The sequence below is a fragment of the Haliaeetus albicilla genome, chromosome Z (assembly GCF_947461875.1).
Source record: "Haliaeetus albicilla chromosome Z, bHalAlb1.1, whole genome shotgun sequence".
Classification (NCBI taxonomy): Eukaryota; Metazoa; Chordata; class Aves; order Accipitriformes; family Accipitridae; genus Haliaeetus; species Haliaeetus albicilla.
Window position 1 is genome coordinate 11,507,673 of NC_091516.1, and position 24,561 is coordinate 11,532,233.

The 24,561-nt window shown below is 39.9% G+C and overlaps 1 protein-coding gene across 11 annotated transcripts in view; it reads left to right on the forward strand.

The window, feature by feature from the left end:
* The window catches only part of MAST4 (microtubule associated serine/threonine kinase family member 4), a 307,197-nt gene that overhangs the window by 214,585 nt on the left and 68,051 nt on the right, over positions 1 to 24,561 (forward strand). For all 11 annotated transcript variants that reach the window (XM_069776435.1, XM_069776436.1, XM_069776437.1 and 8 more), the window contains one exon: positions 12,797 to 12,885. In XM_069776435.1, coding sequence (XP_069632536.1) covers positions 12,797 to 12,885 — 89 coding nt within the window. The remainder of the gene's footprint in view (positions 1 to 12,796; positions 12,886 to 24,561) is intronic.

The window sequence follows — 24,561 nt, forward strand, 5'->3', positions numbered from 1 at the left end:
GTTTGAGTAATCCAGTCACTTGAAATGTACACCACTGAAACTTTTTTTAATACTGCAGCATACTATTTTTAATAGTATAAATGCGCATGTATATGTAAGTGCCAGGTCTGTGGCAGCAAACTGAAACACATAAATCATCTAATCTTTCCTGGCTTCTGTGGTGCTTGATGATTAATCATTACCACCCCCCACCCCCCCCCAAAAAAAAAAAAAGAGAATGAATGGATGTCAGAAGCCTTGTGTTGTCATCCCTGCTGATGACTCTGCCTGGATATGTTTGAATTGCTTCACGGGAGATTATTCAGACATTCCCAATTACCTCACCATGACTTTGCAGCAAAGCAGGGTGATCTGCATGTATAATAGATTGCTTTCCTCAGTAGGTGTACTGGCATGTAGAGCTGAAGTTTGCTTCCAGACCTACACACTGGGTTTTAAACAGGGGTAATGGTTTGAGTTATAGCTAGTCAGTTAATTTTGCTGACATAGCTTTGTTAGTACATAATTGCAGTTGAAGAAGAGAGTTTGTATTCTCATGGTTCACCTTTATTTCCATCTGGGAGAATCTGAACCAGTAAAAGACTTTTACTCTATGATGTAACTACATCTGTAGAAGGGAGAATATGCATGTATAATTGTACCAGTATAGATGCACAGCTAACTCTTGAGTGTAGATACTGTATATCTAATAAAAAATTGTGGTGGCAAGAAGCAATTGATGTAGTTTCTGTAGTTTTGTAAATGGTATCAGCTATGTGCCAGCACAGATTTCTCTTTTTTCTGTTAATTTTTTTTGTGAAGCTTTGTTAAATAAATAATAATAATAATAAACAGTTATGCCAGTTATATAAGCTCAGTTTTCATCTGGAAAAAGGAAGACCAGACATACAGGGTTTTTATATTGGTCATTTGTTGTTTTGCTATTAAAGGGATGTTGCTGTGTTTGGGAACTCCAAGGGAAAAAAGAACCTGATTTGTTACAGCCCCGTATGACTGATGGGGAATGCCACCTTGCTGGCTGCACGTATGTGTCCAGTGATGTCTTAACGTTGTGGCCATAGAGTGTTTGGTTGGTTACGTTTCAGCATGACTTTGCAGATGGCCAGTTCCTACTGAACAAACAGCCTCTTCATGAAAGCTGCCATAGCTGACATTAATTGACACCCTCTTCGGCAGGCTCAACAGACACCAACAGCTGAATGGGCATAATGAAAGGATTTCCTCCGTGCGCCCTCCCTTCAGCCCCCTCCCCCCAGGAAAATAATGCTTCTAGATGCTTAATTATGATTTAATTAAAAAACTTTTGGTCAGCTGACAGTGGAAGGGAAGGAGAATGTGGGTCTCAGTAAAGAGAAGGGGGTCTTTTGTTTGCAAACTAAATTTCTGGACTGCAGTCAACGTGTGCACATTCAAATGTGGGACACTGACTGTGCTGCCAGAGGTCTTATGGGAACAGACGTAGTTTTCAGGTTGAATGCTTCCTGCTTAATTGTTCATATGCAGGCTCCTAACCAGTAAAGGGCATAGTTTTCAAACACCCATATTTTGTACTAAACAGTGATTTATTTTTTAAGTGTTTTCTTCATTTCCTTAATTCCAGTGTATTAACTGCTTAAGCGCTACTGACTACTTATGTCCAAGCAAAAGACAGTACAGAATACTAATTTCAAAATGTTTATTACTTGTATGGAAGGTGTGCTACTTTAGTTGTATAATATTGCCTCTTGCCTCTTTTAAAAGTTCAGAAATAAAAGGGAACAGGACCATTTCCCTGTTATTTGCATTAATTCCTTTAAAGAAAGGGTTAACATTTATCTCATATTGCATAGTTTAAAATTAGGCATTTATTGCAAATTTTTGGCAACTCTTATATGTATATGAGGAAAGGAGAGAGAGAAACCACTGTAGTTAATGCCAAACTGCTGCAGAAGGGATGAAGCTCATTTCCCTTGTGTGTCAAATGCTCAGTAGGCATCTGTGCTTCATCATTGCAGTGCTTTGCAGTCTGTGGATGTGTATCTTCATTTCTGGTTCTCGAGAGCTTAAATAATGGCAGGGCTCAGGACCTTCTACTCTTACTGGGAGAGTGTGTCTGCTGGAGACTTGACATCTTTGAGTTCTCCCCACCCCCCCACCCCAGCTGCAACAAAAGGAATTCTGTTTTTGTTGCTGTTCCAGAAATCCCTTTCAGAAACTTTCTGCTGAATTATATTGCTTAGGGTGGTAGCTATTGCAGCTATACTATTTCACCATCATTCCAGCTGTTTTTAAAGATCGGCGTGGTCCCAGCATTTGGGCAGGAGTATGTGGGAGGGGGAGGCTTGAAGATGCGCCTTCACTAGGAAGCACTCAGTGTCCCTGTTTCTGTTTCAGAACTGTGTGAAGCATTTGCTTCTTAAGTGGTGACAGGCCTTATGTATTTAGGTGGGATTAACAGTGATTTTGGTGAATACAGGTGAACCCTGCTTATGCCTGTGCACATGTAGGCTGTCATCTCTCTGATAACTATGTGTTTCTCTTGAAGATGTGAAGTTTATAGAAAAAGGAGTTTTGGTGCAAGAGACATAAAGGTTTGCTGGGTTGGTATTCATGAACCTTCTTATTCCACAAGAGATTTTTCAGGTGATGGAGGTTTCAGTCACAAAATAAACATTGATACGAAAAAGTGTCTTTTAGCTTTAGGATCCTGCCCAAGTAGGAATAAAAAATTCAGAATTTTGTTCCTGGTAGGTTTGGTCTGGAAATCTAGTTTTTCTTCAGTCAGGTGCATTGTTCTGGCGCTGTCTTACCCATTCACCCCTTGAATCTTTGGCAGTATTTGCTAAAGATTTAAAGACAACACATTTCATCACTATGGGTTCCCTTACAGTTCTGAGAGATTGAGAGCTACCAAATTTAGCAAGGGAGGAAAGGGGCAGTCCAGTCTGGTCTCACTACTCTTTCGAGTAAAAATGAATTGTTAGTATTTAATTGCAGGAGAAAGGAGTCAGATATAAATAGAAATTATTTTAGGGGTTAAACCAGAAGAGAACTATTGGGTTTGAAAGTGAAACCATGTAAAATCTCTCTACTTTAGGCAGCTCCCAATTTGCTACTCTTGAATTTTAGGATATGATTAATTTAGTTGTACTACTTCATGATTATTTTGGGGGAGGGTTAAGGGAAAAAAAAGCTCAAAACTCCTAAAAAATTATGAAATAATGTAGGGAAAAATATTTCTAGGAGCTTGTCTTTTAGTGGCTGTTCTCATGGGGAGAGTCTTTGGAGTGCAGAGCATAGAGTGTTTCATGTGATAAAGGGTACTGTGTAGACTTTTGTTTTAAGAACCCTCTGATTCTTTTTATGTGAAAGTAGCCTTGGCAACATAAATATTTTGATGAGTACAGACAAATTGAGGAGGTTGAAAGGAAGATGAAGCACAACTTCTGTAGCAAGAAGCAGAGCAGACTTAATTCTTTCCTTCCCCCAACTGGAAATGGAGTGGTTGTTTCTGAGGTGTCTCCTAGACATCTACTGAGGTACCAGGCAGACTTTAGCCCTTTGACACTTTATCAAGTATTAATATCATGCACACTTTCGGCCAAGAGAAGCACTCCCTAAAGCTACTCTCTGTGCTATTTGGGGAATGCTTTCAATGTTATGAGGAGGTCTGTCTGGCTTATCATCATGGCCCACTGATTCCATGATATATGATGAGTTACAAACAGTGGTGCTCAGAGCTGTGGGTGTTGGGAACAGCCACCAGCAGGGAAAAAGCAAAGAAAGCCAAGAGGTCATAGGTCTAAGTGGAAAACAGAATGAGAAAGCTGGGGAGAAGGTAGACAGGATTTCACTGTGGTATCTGGATAAACAGGTCTTCCGTCTCTAGTTTGGAGACACTCCCGTGTTTTATCTTAATTCTGAACTGTAGTGGCCTCAGTTTCAACCAGAGTTACAGAAAGCTCAGGGTATGTGCTTGGCTCCCTTGCAGTACTGAAATGGCCTGGTTAGTCCTCGAGTCTGGATGGATGTTGTTCAAAGGAAATATGGCTGGAATAGGACCCATCTGTTTATTGGTTTTGTTCTGGTTTTTTTGAAGGGCTGGACTGGGTCAAAATTGCCAGTAGGTGGGATGCTCTGTTCTGTGTAAGTGTGGAAAACGCTCTTGCTCTATACCTTAACTTCATCTGGGGGTGGAAAGGTGAGGAGTATATCCCCCAGCTACCTCCTCGCCCGAGTCTGACTTCTTGGTGTTGTGAGCAGCAGCAGCAGTCACGGGGCACCAGCCTAGCTCCCAAACTGGGGACAGAGCCAGAGGCAAGCACCGCCTGTGACGGTGTCTATGCTACAGCCTGGCAGACAGCACTCCAGCCTGAGGTGGAGTGGAGGCTTTGGAGGGAGGAGCAGCAGAGAATTGTATCCAGCAGCCCCAACTCGCCTCCCTCTGCTCCCCACACTCCCCCAGTTTCTCCCAAGCTGTTAACAACGAGCAAGGGGGCAGAGCGAGAAACATCCTGCCCCCAGCCTGACCACCACAACATGGTAAGAAATGTCTGGCTGCATTGTCTTATCCCAAGGGGCGCACCAAAAGCGTGTAGTCTCAAGTCAATCTGGAGTGATCTGGGTTAACGTGACACTGCTGGGGGTGGCCAAGAGCACAGTGAGACCTGTGTTTTAAACCACCTGCCTGTGCTGCAGCCTTGATAGGCATGTGCTCTCCAGTAGATAGGGTATTTCCTGTCTAATGCAAATGGTTTCTGCAGGGTTATCTACTATCCAAGTCAAGGCACTACTTCATTTCATTAACATCTCCAAAGTATTGATGCTTTGATGTTCACAGGTGTGATGTATGAAGCTTTTTTTTTTAAGGTAGCACTTGTTAAATATTATAAACCCATCACTATGGTTCCTGATTATTACTGTTTTTTTCCAGTAAGTGTTTCTGCCTTTTTTTTTTTTTATCTCCTGAATTTTGTAAGATAAAGATAATCATACTAGTGATGATTTAGGCCAGCCCTGTGTGTGTTTTCTTCTACTTCTGGTACTAGCTTCCTATTTACCTTTCTATTTTGAAAGCGTAATACTGGTGCATCGAGGAATTTAGTTAAATATCTCAGTATTATAGCAAATGTGCTCTTCACCTCATAACGGTTTATGTCCCTTCCCAGAACACAAATAAGATTTAAAAAGAAATTCAAGAAGCAGTGGGATTTAAATGATCCCATCGGCGTGTTCTCAATAGGTTGTATGATATGAAGACGCAAAAACTGCATTTTGTGGATAATGAAGCAGAATTGCGCAGTGGGCTGGTTTATGATCCTGTGTGTTCTTTTTGTCTGCTCTCTGCTGCCCGCCAGCTTTGTGTGCGTTACAGACTTTATCTTGTATGCAGCTATTTTGTGAATATTGTGCAGCTATGGAGTTAGTAGTTAGCTTAATAATCCTTTTTATGTTACATAATTAAATATTTATAACAAGTTAAAACTGAATTCGTTTTTTTTTAGGAAGGAACATAACAGATAGAAATACACCATTTTAGTTCTGCAGAAGAAATTCAGATTTCTTGAAACTGCTGATTTTCTCCTGTGTGAGAAGAAGAAAAATGATGGATTAAAATTGCTTAGAGTAAAAGTGAGAGCAGTCACTGGAGTTAAATACACCGAACACATAGCTAACTAGCAAGTACAGTTGAGAAGGCGTAATGAAGGATCTGTTCATTCGTTTTGTAGTACACTAGAGGGGTGGAGATTGAGAGGCCTTCTGCAGAATAAAGAAGTCTGTCTTTGTGACAGTCTTTCTTGGGTCCAAACAGCACAGATTTAGCATATATTTTTGCATTTCTCTGATTTTTCTTGGCAGATATTTTTGCAATGATGCTGTCTTGCATGCATTTGAGCCCTTCAGGCAGTCCATGCAGAAGGTGATCATGCATCCAGTTGGCTGCATTTTAAGTTTTATTTTCCCTGCAGATTTTCTTAGAAGAAAAGAAGGAAAAGACTGAGGTCTCTTTTTTTGTATGGCTGAGGAATGATGAAGTTCTGGTGGCCTGCTGGTAGGTGGTAGTAATGTAGGGGAAAAAGGAGTTCAACACAAATGCATGAGTACCTAGAGAGGACCCTTAGCTTACTGTCCATGCATACTTGGCCAGTAGCCAAACTGAAATGCTCACTGTAATGTTGGAAAGATTCAGGACAAACTCTGCCAAACTAGGGCTGCCAGCAGCTCTGTACTTCATCTTGGTGTGTCATTTATTATGTTTTGACAGCACTCTTACTTCTTCAGACTAAAACTGGTCTCATTTAAGTTGACTAAACTTTAAATACAGAAGAGTAAAACCTGAACCCATACATTACAACAGTTAAGACTTAAGAGCTTTTTTTTTTCCTAGCTCATTAAAGACTGATGTGGAATAATTCCTCACAGAGTGAATAAATAGAATGTTTGGCTGTATATGTAATGTTTTAAATCTAGGATTATATACATATGTTTATAAAAAGACATATATACATTTTATACATGTAAATATGAATGTATATATGTATATGCTTATATACATATCTATATGCAGGCAGCAACTTTGGAAAGTATATATGCAGACATACAGCCTAGTAAAAATATATCAGCAAATAACGCTAGGTGATACTAAATGGATATGAGTGTGGAACATTGAAAGCCATTAAAAGAACAAGAAGAAAATTCTGGGTGTTACTGATAGTATGTTTTACTTGCATTCAGATGGTTTGCATATTTCTCTCAATGATTGTAGCACCTCGAGAATTTACCTACTTGAGTCTAGGAAATAATCTCTGCAAAATTGTAAACCTTTGCTTCTTTACTCTTCAGTCTCCCTTAGCTATAGGGTAGAACAGGGCAGCAGAAAATACAATCATAGAATGGTTTTGGTTGGGACCTGAAAGATCATGTAGTTCCAGCCCCCCCTGCCACGGACAGGAACACCTTCCACTGGACCAGGTTGCTCAAAGCCGCATCCAACCTGGCCTTGAACACTTCCAGGGATGGGGCACCCACAACCTCTCTGGGCAACCTGTTCCAGTGTCTCACCACCCTCACAGTGAAGACCTGCTTCCTTACATGTAGTCTAAATCTACCCTCTTTCAGTTTAAAGCCATTGCTCCTTGTCCTATTACTACTTGTCCTTGTAAAAAGTCCCCCTCTGGCTTTCCTGTAGGCTCCCTTTAGGTTTCCCCAGAGCCTTCTTTTTTCCAGGCTGAACAACCCCAACTTCTCAGCCTGAATAGCACTGAATAGAGCATGTGGATTTTGCTCATGTAACCCTAATACCACAGTATTCAGAGAAGAACATTCTTGGTTGATTCATTTTCTTTTATAAAGTGATCAAGGTGTGAAACTAGCATTAACTGCAGGCTGTGTGTTACTTTGACTTTCTAGATCAGGAGATGCTTCATCAAATACAAGCTTAAAGGCTTCTTTTGACAAGGAAGCTGCTGCAGCATCAGTGTGCGTCATCTCTTCATGGCAGCTCATTTTCGCATTCATTCGAGTTAACGTCCCACAGAACTTGCCTGGATTCTGGAGAGCTGGGAAATACTCACCAAACTGCTTTTTAATGCAAAAGGTTTCTTTTTCTTTAAAAACAAAATAAAACAAAAAAACCCCCAAACACAACAAGCTAAATTCCTCACTTCAAGTGTTTTAATTTTTTTTAAGTCAGTGCTGTTTGCCCTGTTGACTCTTCAGCATTGCTGTTCATGAAGATAATAAGTAACTATGAAGTCACAGGTTAGCTTGCTTCATAACAAGTTAAATATAACTGAAATATAACTTAAATTTAACTTTTCTGTATAAACAAAGGGGCCACATCTCAAGTCTTGCTAGGCACAGCATGTTCCTCCTGAGGTAGTTTTCAGCTATGCAATTTTAACACTAGAGAAATTATAACCATACTTACTATCCCTAGAGCGTTTATGGGAGTGCTTGTCTTGCGTTATTAGTCTCTCTTGTATCTACATAGTCAGGCTTTGCATTCTGGGTACGGCAATAGCTTAATTTCTCTGTACTTGTATTAGCAAATAAAACATTTTTTCTACAGCCTCTCTTACTAGGAGTCGTCCCTTTTTAATCTTTACCTTCAGCTAAACCACTGTGTTACACTGATAGCAAAATTAAGCAGTGTTGCGGGGTAGTGCTGTGCTCAGCATAGCCTGTGAAAGGTGGTGAACTGTCATAAGAGCTTACAGTCCAAATCCATCTTCATTACAAGTGTAAATATTAATAATTGAGAACGTTGAAATGAAATCATTATAAATGACTAAAGCTAATGCCAAATTTCCCATGAAAAGCATGGCAAGTGGTAATCTCCGTCAAAATAGCCTTCTTTCCCTACTTTTTTTGGGGGGGGTGGGGTAGAAATTAACCTTTACTGCCAGTAATTTGCTCACATATTAGCCCTTGTTTTGAGGAAGAAAATTCCATTTCAGTGCATACCTCTTGCAGTGTTTACCATTTCTTGATTATCAGGAAACCTGCATTTAATATTTGAGCTCTGGATGAAGTACTCCCTGTCCTAGAAGAACTGTATTTCTGCTTCAACTTTTTATTCTATTTAGTGTTTCCAAGAGCTTGTGGAGTGTAGCTCTATTTTAATGGCCATACTAGTACTTTTATCTTGTGCTTTGCTGGTTTCAATCTAGCAGTTACCATCATCTCTACCCCAACAGATTTTTGCCTAGTATGGGAAGAATTATGGCTATTTAAGGACCAAGGTAATCAAGCTTTATTCAGTTGGATTGCATCTTTCAGCAGCTGTAGTTCATCCTTGCTTTGTAATTAACAAAGTTGAGCACAAGGCACTTCTTATGCAGTGTCCTCTATTTGCTTTATCATGAGGGCTTCTCATGGGAAACGTTGATCATCTGTAGCAGATGGAGAAGTGACTCAGAGGTTAGTGTGTTGGACCTGATACTGGAGCTGGGATGAAGGAGGAATTCACCAGCAGTGAGACGTGATGAGAAGTCAGGGTAGGGAGGAGAGGTGTGAGTGGGCAGGAGTGTCAGTGGTGGAGAGCAGGAGGTAAGGCAGAACCTGTCTTGGGGGGATTTGGAAACCAAATAGGAAATTACAGGTTGGATTCCAAGATAAAGAGCAGTGCCAGTAGTCCAGGTCTCTACTGATACAGTGTAATGCCAACTACTTCCAGATAGGTAGTTATCCAGGACTGCCACTTTAAGTTGTGGGCAACAGACTACAGTCCAGGAAGGATCTTCCTGGGGCAGAGAAGGTGATGAAGGGCACAATTTTTAAACTTTGTATTCTGTTTAAGTTTGTGTGCACCCCAAAGTTTGATTATTGTTGAACGTGACTGATTCCCCCCCCCCCCGCCTTTGTTCTCCCCTACTCTTTTTCTCCTTGGAAAAAGATGGTTTTCTTTCTCCTTCCTTTTCAGTGCTCTAAACCCAGTGTTGTATCTGCTGCCTGACTTGGTAGTCTCTTCTCTGTGCCATGCAACCTGATCACAACATGAAATCCAATGCTTAAGAGAATTGCGTTTTGAGGGTGTAGCGCTCTATGGTTTACCAAGGTTTATGTTTCCCTAAGTTAAAATCCCTGTAGACTGTTCCTGCACTGCTGTAACTTTCCTGCAGACAAAGAGGCTTTCTTTCAGGGCTGCCTCTTATCAGTTGGTTTATCTTGTCAGATTTGAATGGGAGAACAGTTTATGAAGACAATAGAAGGGGAAAGTTACTTGATGTGTTCAGAGATCTAGGAAAAACTATTTTGTCTGCAGAATGGCTTTAACTTCTGGGATTCTTTTGTATATGGAAGATTGCTGTTTCAAGGCTAAATGCAGTAGAGTAAGTGATGCTTTGATAGCTCCTCAGTGTGACCCTGCTTCCCATTTGTGGTATTCTAGCAGCTTAGATCATCTTTCAAGGTTCCCTGAAGATTTTTCTTTTTCCACCCACAAAAAGCCTCTTCTGTAATAGTATTATTCTGGGGAAGGAGTTGTGTTTCACAGATTATACAAGATGGATAACGTTGTTTCAGAATCTTTGTGAAACAGAATTGAAAAAACAAAGCTACAGCAAGAGTTCTAGGATAGAATTTTGTCCTTTCATGCAGTGATTTGCATCTTACCTTACTGGTAAGATAAATAGAGGAGACTTGGTATTTTTTATTTTTTATTTCTCAATAGAACATTTCATTTGTGTGATAAAAGATAAATTCTCCATATAGCTGCAGCTGCGTCTGAGCAAATAGCAGAGATTTTTTTGAAATGGCAGTTGGGGGAAAGTTTTCTCATTACATAAGATCTTGATACTGAAGGTATTGCCATCGTACTCCCCAGAAGTAATTCTTAAAAATTACACCTCAAAAATCAAGATAATTTGAATTAGATATCTTTGATAATGATTTGTGAAAGGTGTTGCACTAACTTCACCTGAAGAATGTGAAGTTTGAATTTTAATGTAACAGTGAATACAAGGTAGTCATTTATTTACATAGGAAATTATGGCAAAAGTGCTAAAACTCTCAATTTCTACAGATAAGGGCAAATGATACTGATAAACCTGTATCTGGAATTGTCTTTGTAGCAAAATCGGTGAAGGGTGCCTAGAATTTGTTGAAAGTAATGTTTGTTTTGCTGAGAACATATCGAGGATTATATGCTTAAAAGGTATTCCCTCCTTGTGACAGGAGATGTGGTGATCCGTTATATCCCGAACTTCAGCCATGCAAAGCTGCTTTAAAGTCCTGTAATGGGGTCTCTTAACCCCAGTCTGCACCACAGATGCTGAAGTGATATCCTCACATCATCGTGGATAGATGCAATCTGTGTGTTCTTTAACAAAGGTCTAATGAATACAAAAAGTTGCCGCTGGCACCAGTTTTAGATTGGAGAATTGCAAAGGAGCAGTTATTCAAGCTTTTAAAAACAAGTGTAGCAGATAAAGTGAGGCTTGTCATAATATGATACAAGAAAAGTTACAAAAAGTACAGTGATATTGCATGAAGCCAAAAGGAAGAATTTGGACCATTCTTAGATAAGAGAAGAATTGAATATGACTCTTCAGCTGGACAAAATTTAAAGATCGGGGAAACAATATGACTTCAAAATTGTTGTCTAATGAAGTATGGAATATTTACTCAAGTTCTATCATTTAAAAAGTAGATTAAGTGCTGAGTATGTTAAAAATACTTGTAGAAAGCTGACCTTAATCTAGACAGATTCCTAGAAACACATGTATATAATTTCACATTTAAAAAGTTCTCCCTGATTGTTCGGCTTAGAAATTGTGGTGTAGGTCTTAAATAAGTTTTGACTTTTCCAGTGCTCTAAATATGAATCTTGCAATTATTTTGTGCTTTCTTTTCTTACATAGATCCGCAGGAATGATAAGTATATATTCATGAGTTAGCTCATTGTTTAATTGATTATAATAATTGATGTGGCAATTCATTGTGCAATTCACGCAAATGAACTTTGCATTAACCCATTAAACAGTGGGGAATGGCACTCTTGCTGCTTCACAAAAGATTTCTCAAGGGGAGATTGGTCTTAGTGTTTGATTTTTTTTTTTTTTTTTTTTTCTGCGTATTGCAGGTATCTTCTATACTGCTTTCATACTCAGTATTTCCTCGTTTTCTTTTTTATTTTTCTTGTTTTCAGTATTGCTTTGGATTTTTTTTTAATCTGTTTTACTTAGCTGTTTATGCTATTAGACTCTGTCCTTTCTTTTGCATTTTGTTCAACTTATACCATATCAAGACTAATCAGTCATGCTTTCTGGCTGTTATATAGAGATCATAATGTTACGAAAGTCATCTTTTGGAGACATCTGCAAATAATATCTGAATCTGCTTCTGTTGGAACCTACTGTGTTAATGAAAAGGTGTTATGTATGAATTTTTCCGCTTTTAGTGGTTTTGAGTTTTTCTAAACCTTTACAGGAAAAAATTCTGGTTGCAGTGCTGTAAACATTAGCATATGCGCTTAAGTTTATACACAGTTACGGTTTCTTTGACTTCAAGATACTCTTTTCCTTGTGCATGAATGTTTGCAGTGTTGGGTATTTATGTTTGTGAGAATATTTATTATAGTAGAAAGAGGAAGAAAGAAAAACAATTTTGCCTAAAAATATTTAAAAACTGTATGATGTATTCAAGAAAAATATCTCCTTTCCCAAGTTTAATAGATGCATTAATTTACTATTTATCTCGCCTAATGATCTTGTGATATGGGAAATTAGTGGCTTTGCAGATGAAAAATGCATGAGTAAAAAAATGCATTCATCTTCTTAGGCATCATCTGTTCCATTGACAAAAGGCACAGATGTGAAATTTATCTCAATAATTAGGTTTATAATTATTGTAGCATTCTCAGATTGATAAATCATTGCTCTTTGTAGCATGTGATTTGGCTCTACAGTCCATGCAACAGAAATAGGTTTAATCACTGAATGGTGATTCTAAGCTTGAGACTGTTTTTCACATTATGCTTGTATATTTTTATGTATTATAAAAAGTATATGGCAGAGAAACGAGCTACAGTCAGGGAAGAACATTTTGTAAATGACTCTACAGGGGAGTGCTGGTCTTTGCACAGAATAGCAAACATGCAAGCTTGAAAAGTATCCATGGTGTATTTTCTTTGGAAACTGCTGTCTTTGCCATTATCCAGTATGATCTTAGACTTCCTGGACAAAAACAATCACTCTGATTTTTAATAGGAGACTGGGAAGTAAAGGAACAAAGTAGCAGAATCTCAAAATGTCCATATTTGGTACATACTGTATTTCTGATGCTGATGTTGTCTTTCCTCTCTTCTTGCCCACAGTTGTAGAACAAGCAACAGGAAGAGTTTGATGGGCAATGGCCAGTCTTCAGCTCTGCCTCGACCTCATTCACCACTCTCAGCTCATGCAGGTGATTTTATACTACTGCTATTATTAAATTCTTAAAATGTTTATGTAAGGAAAAGAAAACAGACACATTCTCTATGCTACTACTCTTCTTTCCACTGTTTATAATATCAAAAAGTTGCATATCATTCCATCCAAATTTCTGTTATGTTTAGATCCATAAATCCTCTGTTATGATAAGAAGCAGTCCAGAAATACCTAACATGGATCATATAGCTATTTTTTATTTCCCCACCTTGCATTCTGACATTCTGATGTCATTTCTTCCCCCCATCCCCTTCCCTTTCTGGGCCAAGTTCAGTGTGAAAAGGATATAAAAATAGCTTGCATACAAGGTAAAGGTAGTGGAGTCGCGGGTAGGGTATTACGTTCTATTCCTAGTGCTTTTGCTCCCTAGGATTTGTGGTGTTAGGCACATTGCTGGAAATTTCTGTGCTTCACGTACACAGCAATAAATTGATGATCATTTTGTTTTGCTTCTAAAGCACCTGAAGCACTTAAAGATTGAATGAAAGACCATAAATAAATATTACATTGATAATGATTGTCTTCATTTAAAAAAGGAATATTTTTAGCATATTAAAACACATTTCCTCAGAGTTTTATTGTCTCTTTATGGTTTTTGGGCACTGGCTGTAAACTACATGCCTAAATGAAAGCGCCACACCAATCCTTGTGTAGGCAATGACACTGAATACTTTGGAGAACTGTTCTCCAATGGATGCTAAAGGAGAAGGTGCAGAGTTCCAGTTGAATTTTTGAAGAGGATGGTGAGTTTAGTAAGGCATCTCCAGTTCTCTTGTGGAAGCAACATTATTAGAAAAAATGTGGTGGTGGTTTTCACTCTGAGCGGCAGGTTATCACAAATAGGAATCCAGACAACATGAAGATTTGTGAAGAGTTCAGGGCAGCAGAGCATTTAAAACAAGCAAACAAAGAAAAACACAGTGTAGTTTTAAAAACTGAAAAATGAAATGTTGGAATGTTTGGGATCCCTCTCTGGGTCTCCCAGATGCAGAAATTGCCATTTGGAACACAGAATCTGTGGTCATTGTAGAAAGAGGCTTTAGTTGTGCTGTGCTGACTTGATGAAAGCAATAGCAATGCTTGCTGTGAGAACTAGCATGTCTGCTGCTATGAGTGACTATACCACCCGTTTGGAAACCGATGTCTTTGTATTGGTTTTGTGTGGCAAGGTTTTGGGGTGGGGGGGTGGTGGTGTTACAGGGGTGGCTTCTGTAAGAAGCTGCTGGAAGCTTCCCCTGTGTTCGAGAGAGCCCATACCAGCCGGCTCTGGGACGGACCCGCCACTGGCCAAGGCCAAGCCAATCAGCGACAGTGGTAACGCCTCTGTGATAACATTTTTAAGAAGGAAAAAAAGTTGGGACAGAGAGAAAAAAAATAGCCGCTGGAGAGAGGAGTGAGAACATGTAAGAGAAACAACCCTGCGGACACCAAGGTCAGTGAAGAAGGAGGGGGAGGAGATGCTCCAGGTGCCGGAGCAGAGATTCCCCTGCAGCCTGTAGTGAAGACCATGGTGAGGCAGGCTGTCCCCCTGCAGTCCAGGGAGGTCCATGGTGGAGCAGATATCCACCTGCAGCCCATGGAGGACCCCACACCGGAGCAGATGGGTTCCCAAAGGAGGCTGTGACCCAGTGGGAACCCCATGATGGAGCAGGCTCCTGGCAGGACCTGCGGATCTGTGGAGAGAGGAGCCCACGGAGCAGGTTTTTCTGGCAGGACTTGTGACCCCGTGGGGGACCCATGCTGGAGCAGTGTGCCTCTGAAGGACTGCACACCGTAGAAAGGACCCATGCTGGAGCAGTTCGTGAAGAACTGCAGCCTGTGGGAAGGACCCATGTTGGAGAAGTTCGTGGAGGACTGTCTTCCGTGGCTGGAACCCCATGCTGGAGCAGGGGAAGGGTGTGATGAGCCCTCCCCCTGAGGAGGATGAAGTGGCAGAAAATAATGTGTGATGACCGTAAACCCCATCCCTGTCCCCCTGTGCCACTGGGCGGGGTTTGGTAGAGAAATCCGGGAGTGAAGTTGTGCCCGGGAAGAAGGCAGGGGTGGAGGGAAGGTGTTCTGAGATTTGGTTTTATTTCTCATTACCTTACTCTGGTTGACGGATAATAAACTGAGTTAATTTTCCCCAAGTTGAGTCTGTTTTGCCTGTGACGGTAATTGGTGAGTGATCTTTCCTGTCCTTATCTCAACCCGTAAGCTCTTTGTTATATTTTTCTCTCCCCTGTCCAGCTGAGGAGGGGGAGTGATAGAACGGCTTTGGTGGGCACCTGGCGTCCAGCCAGGGTCAACCCATCACAGTCTTAGACCAACAATGCCTAACAGGCTTCATGAGTATGGAGTGACCAGCACACATTAGTGGGACCTGAATATAGGTTGTGTATTTGATAAATGCCGAAGAGTTCCTGTCTGGCAGTGGGCTCCTGATTTCGGCAAGTTGCTTCATCTTTTTTGAATCGATTTCTCAAACTATAAAAGGGGAGTAATATTGCTGATGTCACAGCTGTTGACAAGTGGCTCTGAAGGTAGAAAACTTAATACTATAAGGATTAAGACAGGTTAAGTGTAAGCCGTTCTTTTACTTAAACAGTATGTACTGTGTATTCAAAAACCTATTGTGGAAATTTGGCAACTTCTCCAGTTACCTAGGATACAGTACATTCTCTTAACGCTGAAACATTCTCCCAAGGTACGTGTGCCAAACACTTTAGCAGCTCTAGGAAATATCATATATGTGATGAAAATTTGCATGTGGATGGCCAGCTCTGTTATTAGCTTGCCTCTATGTATAGTTAAGTACAGTAAATATTTGCACAGTCGTTGGCTTTTAGCTCAGCTGGCTAGTGTGCCTAGACTAGTTACCTGAAAGGGCAAGATGATGTTAAAGTGTGCTCAGAGTCACCCTTGACAGGTTTTCTGTTTTGTGTAGTGATCAATAAGATACTGCCTGGAATTGAATTGATAAGCAAAAAAATTTATTTTTTTTTAAACTTGTGCTTTGAATCACTGTGAATGCCATCCTAATTCATGCAAATAGAGATGCAAATTTTGGGGTTAAAAGCACAGCAAAGCCACGTAAGTTACAAATTTTCATCTACATATACAGAAGGGGTTCAGCATGTCAAGTCTTTAATGTACGTAAATTCTTGGTAACCTTGGTCTTAAGAGACATTGTGGATTTTTAGTGATGCTTACCTTTTTGTGTTGCCAGAGCCACCAGGTCTTACCTGCACTGGCATCTGCACACTCAGCTCACCTGCCTGCTCTCTGTGGTGGTCTGTGCTGGAGGCCTGGTTTCTTGCGAAGTGCAGCAGAGGGATGTTACGAGAGACAGTGTGAGTGGTGTACGGCCTGCTGGGTTTATTCCTCTTGGCAGTCCTTGGCTGGGAGGGTTTGCTCCAAGTCAGAGGCCTCCTTGACTCCATTGAGAGAACCTGATATAATCTCCTGTCCAGCTAGATGATTTTAGGGTCTTTTTGACTATGCCTGGAAAGTAGCTGGGAATGGTGAGATTCTGCTAGAAAAGTTCTCTGTATCGTGTTTATTTTGCAGCCTGTACCAGACCTTCTGCCAGGAGCATGTACTACAAGCTCCGAGTCTCAGAAGGACTGGAGATGACCCTCTTTAACACCTTCACATCTTTCTTATTAGTGTTTGCTGTTGGAGGAGGAAACAATAGAAGCACAAGAGGGAGAGTGAAAGAAAATAGTTTCCAATCCTAGAGGAGGATGGAGCCAGATAAATGTGCAGCAAAGTATCAGTGTTTGCATTCACTGAAAACAGCTTTATTCATTAGACTATCCTTGGCTGAAGTGTGGTGATAACATGCATTTTTGGCAAATCCGTACTAGTAAGATTATGCAGAATATGGACATTGGAGAGATCGAGACTGTCAGCTTTCCTAGCTTCATAAGTCCTGTTTCATCTTCTCAGCATCTTTATTCATGCATTCAGAGTTATTCTCTTTCCACTTTTCTTTGTTTCTGTTGTGTCTGTCTTCACTACATTGCTTCCCCCTTTAGAAAAAGCCTAGCATGCTTCTGTGAGTCTTCAAAAAAATCAAAAGCACTGATGAAGATATGTAGGCTCTGAGAGTTCAACTTTACTATCCTCTAGTCCCCTCTCTTACCTTCCACATTCCTTGGGGACCTCAGGGACCCTGTTCAAAATACAGAATTTTCTTCTGGTTCTGGAGCGAGGAGAGGTAGTGCTTTACAGGTCCTTTGTAGTACTTCAGTAGGAAGATGAGCTATTTTTAGCATAGAGAGTCAGAACACATTCGTCTGTCAGGCAGCTGGGTCCTGGTTCAAGTAGAAGTCTGTCTCGTGGTTCTCTTTCAAATGTGATTGGAAATGCAAGTTTGGGACTTATTTTAATATGCATGGACATAGTGATGTATACTTAACAGCATTTTAGGCCAGAAATTATAATACTCAATTATTTCTGTCCATATGCTGCAAAATAACATTTTACTGTCTTTTCATGTCTTGGAAAGTTATCTGGGCTTGGCATGTCAGGCCAGCATCAGATTGCCCTGCCAGGGCCTATCTTCTGTTTTAAAACAATCACATTTGCTTCAAGGTAAGAGATTGGAAGGGAGATCTCTGAGGCCACTTTCAAGGTCTGGACATACTCTGAAGTCCTTTTGCTTTGGTTTTGGAAAGGAAGTGCCCAGAGGTTCCTTGTTGGGTACCTTCCTGATTCCATGAAACAGGAAAATGAAGGACATAACCTGCTGTGGTTTGAGTAATTCAAATGGAAAGATAGGTAGATTACGCATGACCCTGACTGCTCATGCCTTTTTAAAAAAAAAAAAAAACAAAACCAAAACCATTTTGGTTTCTGGTTTCACACTAGCAATGCTTTTCTGTCAGATCTGTTTCTTTTAGGGTACTGTATCCCACTACTGTACTCCCTACTGTCAGGTTACTCCAGCCATCTCTGCAGAGAGACTGCAGTTGCCCTTACTGAAAATAATTCCATGAGATGCTATTATTGAAGTGGACTAGATTCTTGACTTCATGTTTCTACCATCTTAGTTGTTATTGCAGGTCCTTATCCCTTTATTATAGGCTATTCAAGCTGAAGGTAATCAAGATTGTCAGACTCTTCAAAATCCACCCAGGATCAATTTCTATTAATTATCATCTTGATAATCTTCAGTGTTATCCTGGGCCTTTCTTGTATAGTCCTGATAAGATCCTTGGTGTTGCTTGGGAATTCAGTGCCTCAGATGTATCTGAAGTCAGTATTTTCATCCCTTGTGAGGAGACCGAACTCTGGACAAAACCCTTGCATGGATCTACAAACAACCTGTTCCTTTCTATGTTAATTCATTGCTTCTTGGGAGAAGAGGCAATGTAGATACTTAATTACCTTTGCTTGCATCTCATACCTGAGATGAGTTTTATTTGGACCGCTAGTTTAAGCTACCTGTTTGGTCCCCGCCCCCCCCCCAAGACCTCACATCTCTGAGGGCAAAAAAATGCTCTGCCTCCTCTGTGTCAACTGAAGCAAGGTGCGTGAAGGTATGTTATGAATCTCAAGGTAGAGCTCTCTTGGTCAGAATGCACTGCATTAACACTCGTGGCAATATCTGTGGCTTTGCTCAAGAATGTTTTCATCTTTGATATCTGTAGAGTGATCATTTAGAGGTCTGGCTGCACCTTTGGAAACAAATGTGCCATTACTTCAGACCTCCTAAAGAGCTTATATCGCTACTGGGTAATCATAACAATCTGGATTGGAGTTGGCCGTAACAGATTGGATGTGAGCAGTATTGCTCTATTTTAGAAGAGCCTCTTGAACATAATCATAATTCTTTGAGGTGCATTTTTATACCAGTGTTCTTCCTTGTAATCCTGTTTTAGTCCCCGATGCAGTCTGAACTGAAGGCACCAGCTGTTCTCTAGTTTAGAAAGACATCCTTTGAGTAGGAGCAGTGGCCCAAGTTTAGGATGACGATAATTGCCCCATATGAGAAAGTTATATAGAGGTCTCAGGCAAATTTCTCCTCCCACTCCCCAATTTTCATTGCTTGCTCTGGGGATAATAGAGGATTGTTCCTACACAGGAGTCTGTTGTTAATCTTTACAGGTGCAAGCTGTATTGGACAAACACTGAATACTTGTGTAAAGTTTTTTGGTAGCCTTACCGTCTCAGTCATTCTCAGATTCTTGTGGTAGGATGGGAGGGAGAGACAAGTGAGACAGCACCACGCTGATGAAGTAAGTATATTGTGCAGGGTGCAAATAGTGCACAAGTAGCACCTGTCAAAGAAGGGGCAGATTCATTTGTAAGCAACAGTGACCATGAGGGCTAGTGGGCTATAGTAAAGAGCTATTACAGCAGTAAGTAATCCAAGGCTTGGGAGCACACAGAGAGGTATAAGGTCTGAGACTGAGGGTTAAAAAGAGGGTAGGAAAAAGACAATGTATCCAGCAGATATATAATACCTCTGTTATAGACATTAATTACTAATACAATACATATAATACCCTTTTCCTCTGTGCAGGACCTGTAGCTACCTGCAGAGATAATTTGTGTTGGTGGAAAGTTGGATTTTAGTTTGCAGCTGAAGTCTCCCACTACGCCTTATGCATACGTGTAAAGATCATAAAAGATTCCAAGTGTTTCAGCTTTTGCTACTTCAAGTCTTTCTTATGAAAATAGAAAACAAATCTATGCCAGGTCACTTCTTTGGGTTCAGACCTTCATCATTATTAGCAACTGTCTTAGGTTAGTTGTTTGGACATCCTTTGCCTTTTGTATCTGGGCTGGAAGCTGTTAAACCTGCTGAAAGATCCTTTTAATTTTTGCATGAACTGTGGGTACATTCAGAATTGTGGGAAGTGAGGGGTTGCAGCATCAGCTTGGACAACATCTGGTGCCCTGGTCATTAATGGGCTTTTCCAGTTGACTGCCTGCTGCTGCGTAGGTAGGTCATCTGCACCACCCAGCCTGCAAAGTGAATGATTATAATCTCAGCAAGTCAGGGCGTTCAGGTGTCCTCACCTCAATAGTCGCAGGAGCTTGTTCCTGTGGGTGATACTAACCCCTAAAGATTAATAGTCACATGTGGTGCTGTTTAATTGTATCTGCTGTAGGAACAAGATTTAGCTGTTAGGAGCAATGCTGTAAATCTTACTTGTCTGTATTTTCATAAATGTTTCATGTGGTGCCACTAAGATGACAAGTACTAGGACAAGAATTGCAAGATAAGTAGGAAATTGTTTAAAGGGGAGAAGATAGGGGTTGTGCTAAAATGAGAAATATTATGAAGTGGGAGCAGAGGTTATCAGTAGAGTCCGCAGGTCTGGGGTTTGTGGGCAAAACATTTTATTCTTCTCATAAGTGACATTGGCATAAAATTACTGTAGCTGATGTAAATTTGGAAGACATCCAGTATGAAACAGCATTGGGAAACTACGTTGAAGTGACTGAATGATCTCAAGGACTGGAAATAAACTATGAAATTACATAGCAACATGCAGCATTTTGTGCTGGAGGACCAGTAACAGAAATGTCTACTGTAAGCTGTGGACTCATCTATTTTAAGGAATTTAGGGAAGGACCTGACTGTATTTTCTAGATCAGATGGTGTTTGCAAGGACCAGTCTAGCATAGCTTTGAAAATCAAATCTCTGAACATGTGTAAAGGAAGTAATTTTTAATTGAATTTGGGAAGATTTCATGCCACTGTACAATGTAGTGGTTAGATTTCATCTGGAATACTGCATGCTTTTATGGTCATACATGTTCAGATGGGATCATGTGGGGAGAAAGGCTGGTAGGATAGAATGTGAGAACTTTTTGTGTAAGACTGAAAGACTATTACTTGCTTGCTTTAGCAACAGGAAGACTGAAAAGCCTGTATTGTTATCTAAATCAGTTCAGAGGTGTCTTCTTCATGGAATGGGAAGAGAAATACGTGCTGGTCATATATACCAGAACATGAGGGTTCCTGAAGAATCATCCACTAAGTATGACAGGGACAAACATGACCTTTCCTGTTGGATTCAATACATTTATGAATGGGATTACATGATGCAAGTGTCTAAAGCAAAATTTTAAGGCCAAGGAGGTCTTACTTCCACTCGTAATCCTTTTTCTAGTTTTTTTAGACTTTTCTTGGCAGACACTGTTAGAGTGCTGACTGCTAACATTCTGCTTTCACTACATTAGGACTTACTGCTTGCATCAGATAATTTTGTTCGTTAGACATACTTCAGCTAGTTACATTGAAGTATAGTAATGAACAAAGCTGTTTGCACCAGGTATTTTAGTTGTGTTAGGGTTTGAATCACACTGGAGGCATTTGTGTGTGTGCATCAAATTTAGTTTCCCTGGATTTTTAACTTCAGTCCTGTGGGTTTTGTCCAATGTAGGTGATAATGAGTACTGGCTTACTACAGTGTATTTGAAGCAAAGAAGAATCTCTCTCATGCACAGCTTCTGTGCTCTTCTGCTTTGGCTATATATAGTATGCATTGACTGGATTTTGGGGAAAGGAGGACAAGGTTTCTAAATGAATGAAGGCTTAATGTGTTTTCATGGTGAAGTATGGGAATGCTGAAAGCTAAAGATTAAAGTGGGGTTCTAAATATTTTTTGACAGAAAACTGATACTTACAGAGAGGAAAATAATACAATATTCCAATTCTGACTGTTGTCACGTAGAATAATAGAAATGGTTTTGCTAATATAAAACTTTTTATTTAGTCTTGCTTTTGGGTAAAGTAAAAACTGTTACAGCAACTTCAGAGCATCTACTAGTTTAGGAACAGGAGAGGAAAGTGTAAGTGGTAAGTTACATGCAGATACAACTGACTTTTAAATTAAATCCATTAGGAATTTGGGATAACAATTATCATTAATCTGTTATTCCCTCAGTACTAACAAAGTCATTGCATCTGAAACTTTGTTTTGTAAGTAGACAGCTATTAAAAATACATTAATAATATACAGTGACTGTAACAAATGCCGTTTTAAATCTTTAAAACATCTTCCCTCTGTGGCAAAGACACAGGACTTCTTGAAGCTAGTTACAAAACAATCACAATTTAATTAGTCTCAATACAGTTTTCTTAACAATAGCTGCTTGCAAAATGAGCTACCCTGTGTGTTGTCATGAGATAGAGTATTGTTTTGGTATGTTGATTGCCTATTCATTGTGTCTCCCAGAGGGTGCTGGAGTTAATTACTTACCTAATGTGTGACCACCAGTCAGGTTTACTTTACCAGGTCAGAAACATCAACAGTAATCTTAACAGCATAGAGATACCCTAGGACTAAAACATGTAACAGCCAGCAGATCCCAGAGAACAGTGGGATTTGACTAATAAGCAAGCACTGCACAGATGGATAGAGAATTAACTGGCACTGTTTTTTATTTGAAAGTCTCCCAGGTATTGACTTGCAGATGGGTGGATGAATGCTGTGATGGATGAAGGTCATGTATAGGATTCTGCTTCTGACCTGTCTTGCTTTTCTGGAACACCACACCTTAAACCCGCAATAGCACTAGCTATTTCTCCAGTTGTTTGGGGTTTGGATTTTCATTCTCTGTTTCAAAGCTTGTCTGAGTTCTTAGACTTCTAGATAAACCCACAGAATTTAATATCCAGGTATTATGTATACAGCTTTACCAGTTTTGTTATTCTAAAAGCTCATTTGCTATTGGAAATAGTGCTTGCAAATTGATTTTCCTAATAACAGGATCTGATGCTCTTCCTGAGTTTGACTTTGACTTCTTCAGGTTTTGTCTGTGAGGAAGTGATGTGTGTTGATTCTAGCGAGGTAGTTTGCAGCATTGTCTCCTCAAATCCATTGTAATGGCTGTAAAATTACTGCATTCTTCCACCAGGTTTTTTGCTTCTGTGTGAAGTTTACAAATATGTTCTGACCGACTGGTGGATGGTTAGGCACGTCCTTAATATCTGATAAATATGTGTCTATATCCATATATAACTTTAAAATAGCTATCAGAGGAATTAGTTTACAAACTCCTATACACTGGTTTGTCAAATTTCCTGTCAAAAGCTGCTTATGTCTCACCACATTAAGCCTCATTCTCTGCTCTTTTGCCAGAATTTAAGGTAGCTTCTTTGTCCTTTTTTTTTTTTTTTAAATTATTATTATTTGCTCTTACCTACGTCCACGACACACTCCAAATTACTGCTAATTTTTTCTGGTGCAGTAGCTGAAGTTTGTGGCAATGTTTTATCTGCACAGTGCTACAATTTAAAAAAAAAAAAACCAAACATTTTTTAAGCTTATCTTTATTAAATAAGCTCTGGTAGCAACAAAAGAAACCCAGTTAGCTGTTAAATTAAATGAACTGTTGCTCTCAGTAATTTGGTGTTTGCAGTTCATGCAGGACAATGAAATCTGTGCCACATGTGTGGCTTCAGATTCCCTGTGCTTCCCTCCCTACCTTCAGGGAATGAAAATCCTTGCCACCTTGAAATTATCAAGGCCCTCAGAAATGTCTGAAGGGTAATGAAGAAGCTGGGGTCTTGAGCGGGAGGAGGGAATGTTGGAAGAACATAATTCAGCTGTGCTAGATAAATGGGAAAACAAAAAAAAGTTGGAGGTATTGGCCAGTGAGAGTGGAATCCTTGTCTCTTGGGGCCATGGGAAGAGCAGCTGTGAAGATGTGATTTAAACACAGCTCAAAAAGCATCTTACATCTGCTTCTAGCCAAAAAAAGGTAGGGGGTTGGGTGTTCGTTGCATTTGTTTGCTACCTAATGGATCCATGATTATGCTTTCTTGTATAAATGGGATCTGTTAAGCACATCACTATGATAAATGCAATGTTAATTCAAAAATGTAAGTAGAAATCAAGGCCACTTGAAGTCCTTCTAAGGACTTAATCTATTGTACTGGCCTTTTCACATGTAGGTAGTAATTTTCTCCTCAGAAATTAAATGTTGATTCTAACTGCGTACACAGGAACTTTTTTTTAATCTGTTGCTTAATGTTGCAGTCTCATTTATGTCCAAAAATAAAATGCTACAATGAATACATTACTTTAACATATTGTTGTTGTACTCTGTTCCCTATTTAAGGAAAGATTGTCTTTTAGATATGTGCCAGCGCTACTTTAAATCAAATCCTTTTAGCTTTTGTTGTGTTTTTTGTTTTGTTTTTTCAGGGGTCATCTTTATTTCTTCTTCAGATACTGTGTCTCCTCTAGTTGTAGGTGCTGAGGGGCAGAGGTGACGGGAACAGCTCTCAGAAGCTGCCTTCTTTCTGCACTCATGCTGGTCAGCAGGAGGTTGGGTGCTTTAATATGAAGAAGTAACAGACCCTAAAGTTGCAACCTGTTCACAATGTGCAGTTGCTTCTTTTCATCACAGAGGGTGGTTGCCTTTCCATGCCTTGGTGTAACAGAACTAAGCAAAAAAACATTTCATTCAGTGTGTGTCTTGTCTTCTTGTTTGTTTTAGAGCTAGAAAAAACCAGAACAATGAAAAAATGACAATGAAGCCCCTGTGGAAATGCTGTAGAGACTTTGTATAAGGGCTGAATCATGCCGATCATGATCTTTCAAATGTTTTGTTTGATTTCAAAAAAACACCTTGTTTCTGACATTAAAAATATGTTTCTGTCAAGCTAATATGCTGGGGGCTTTTAAACTTCAATGCTCAAATT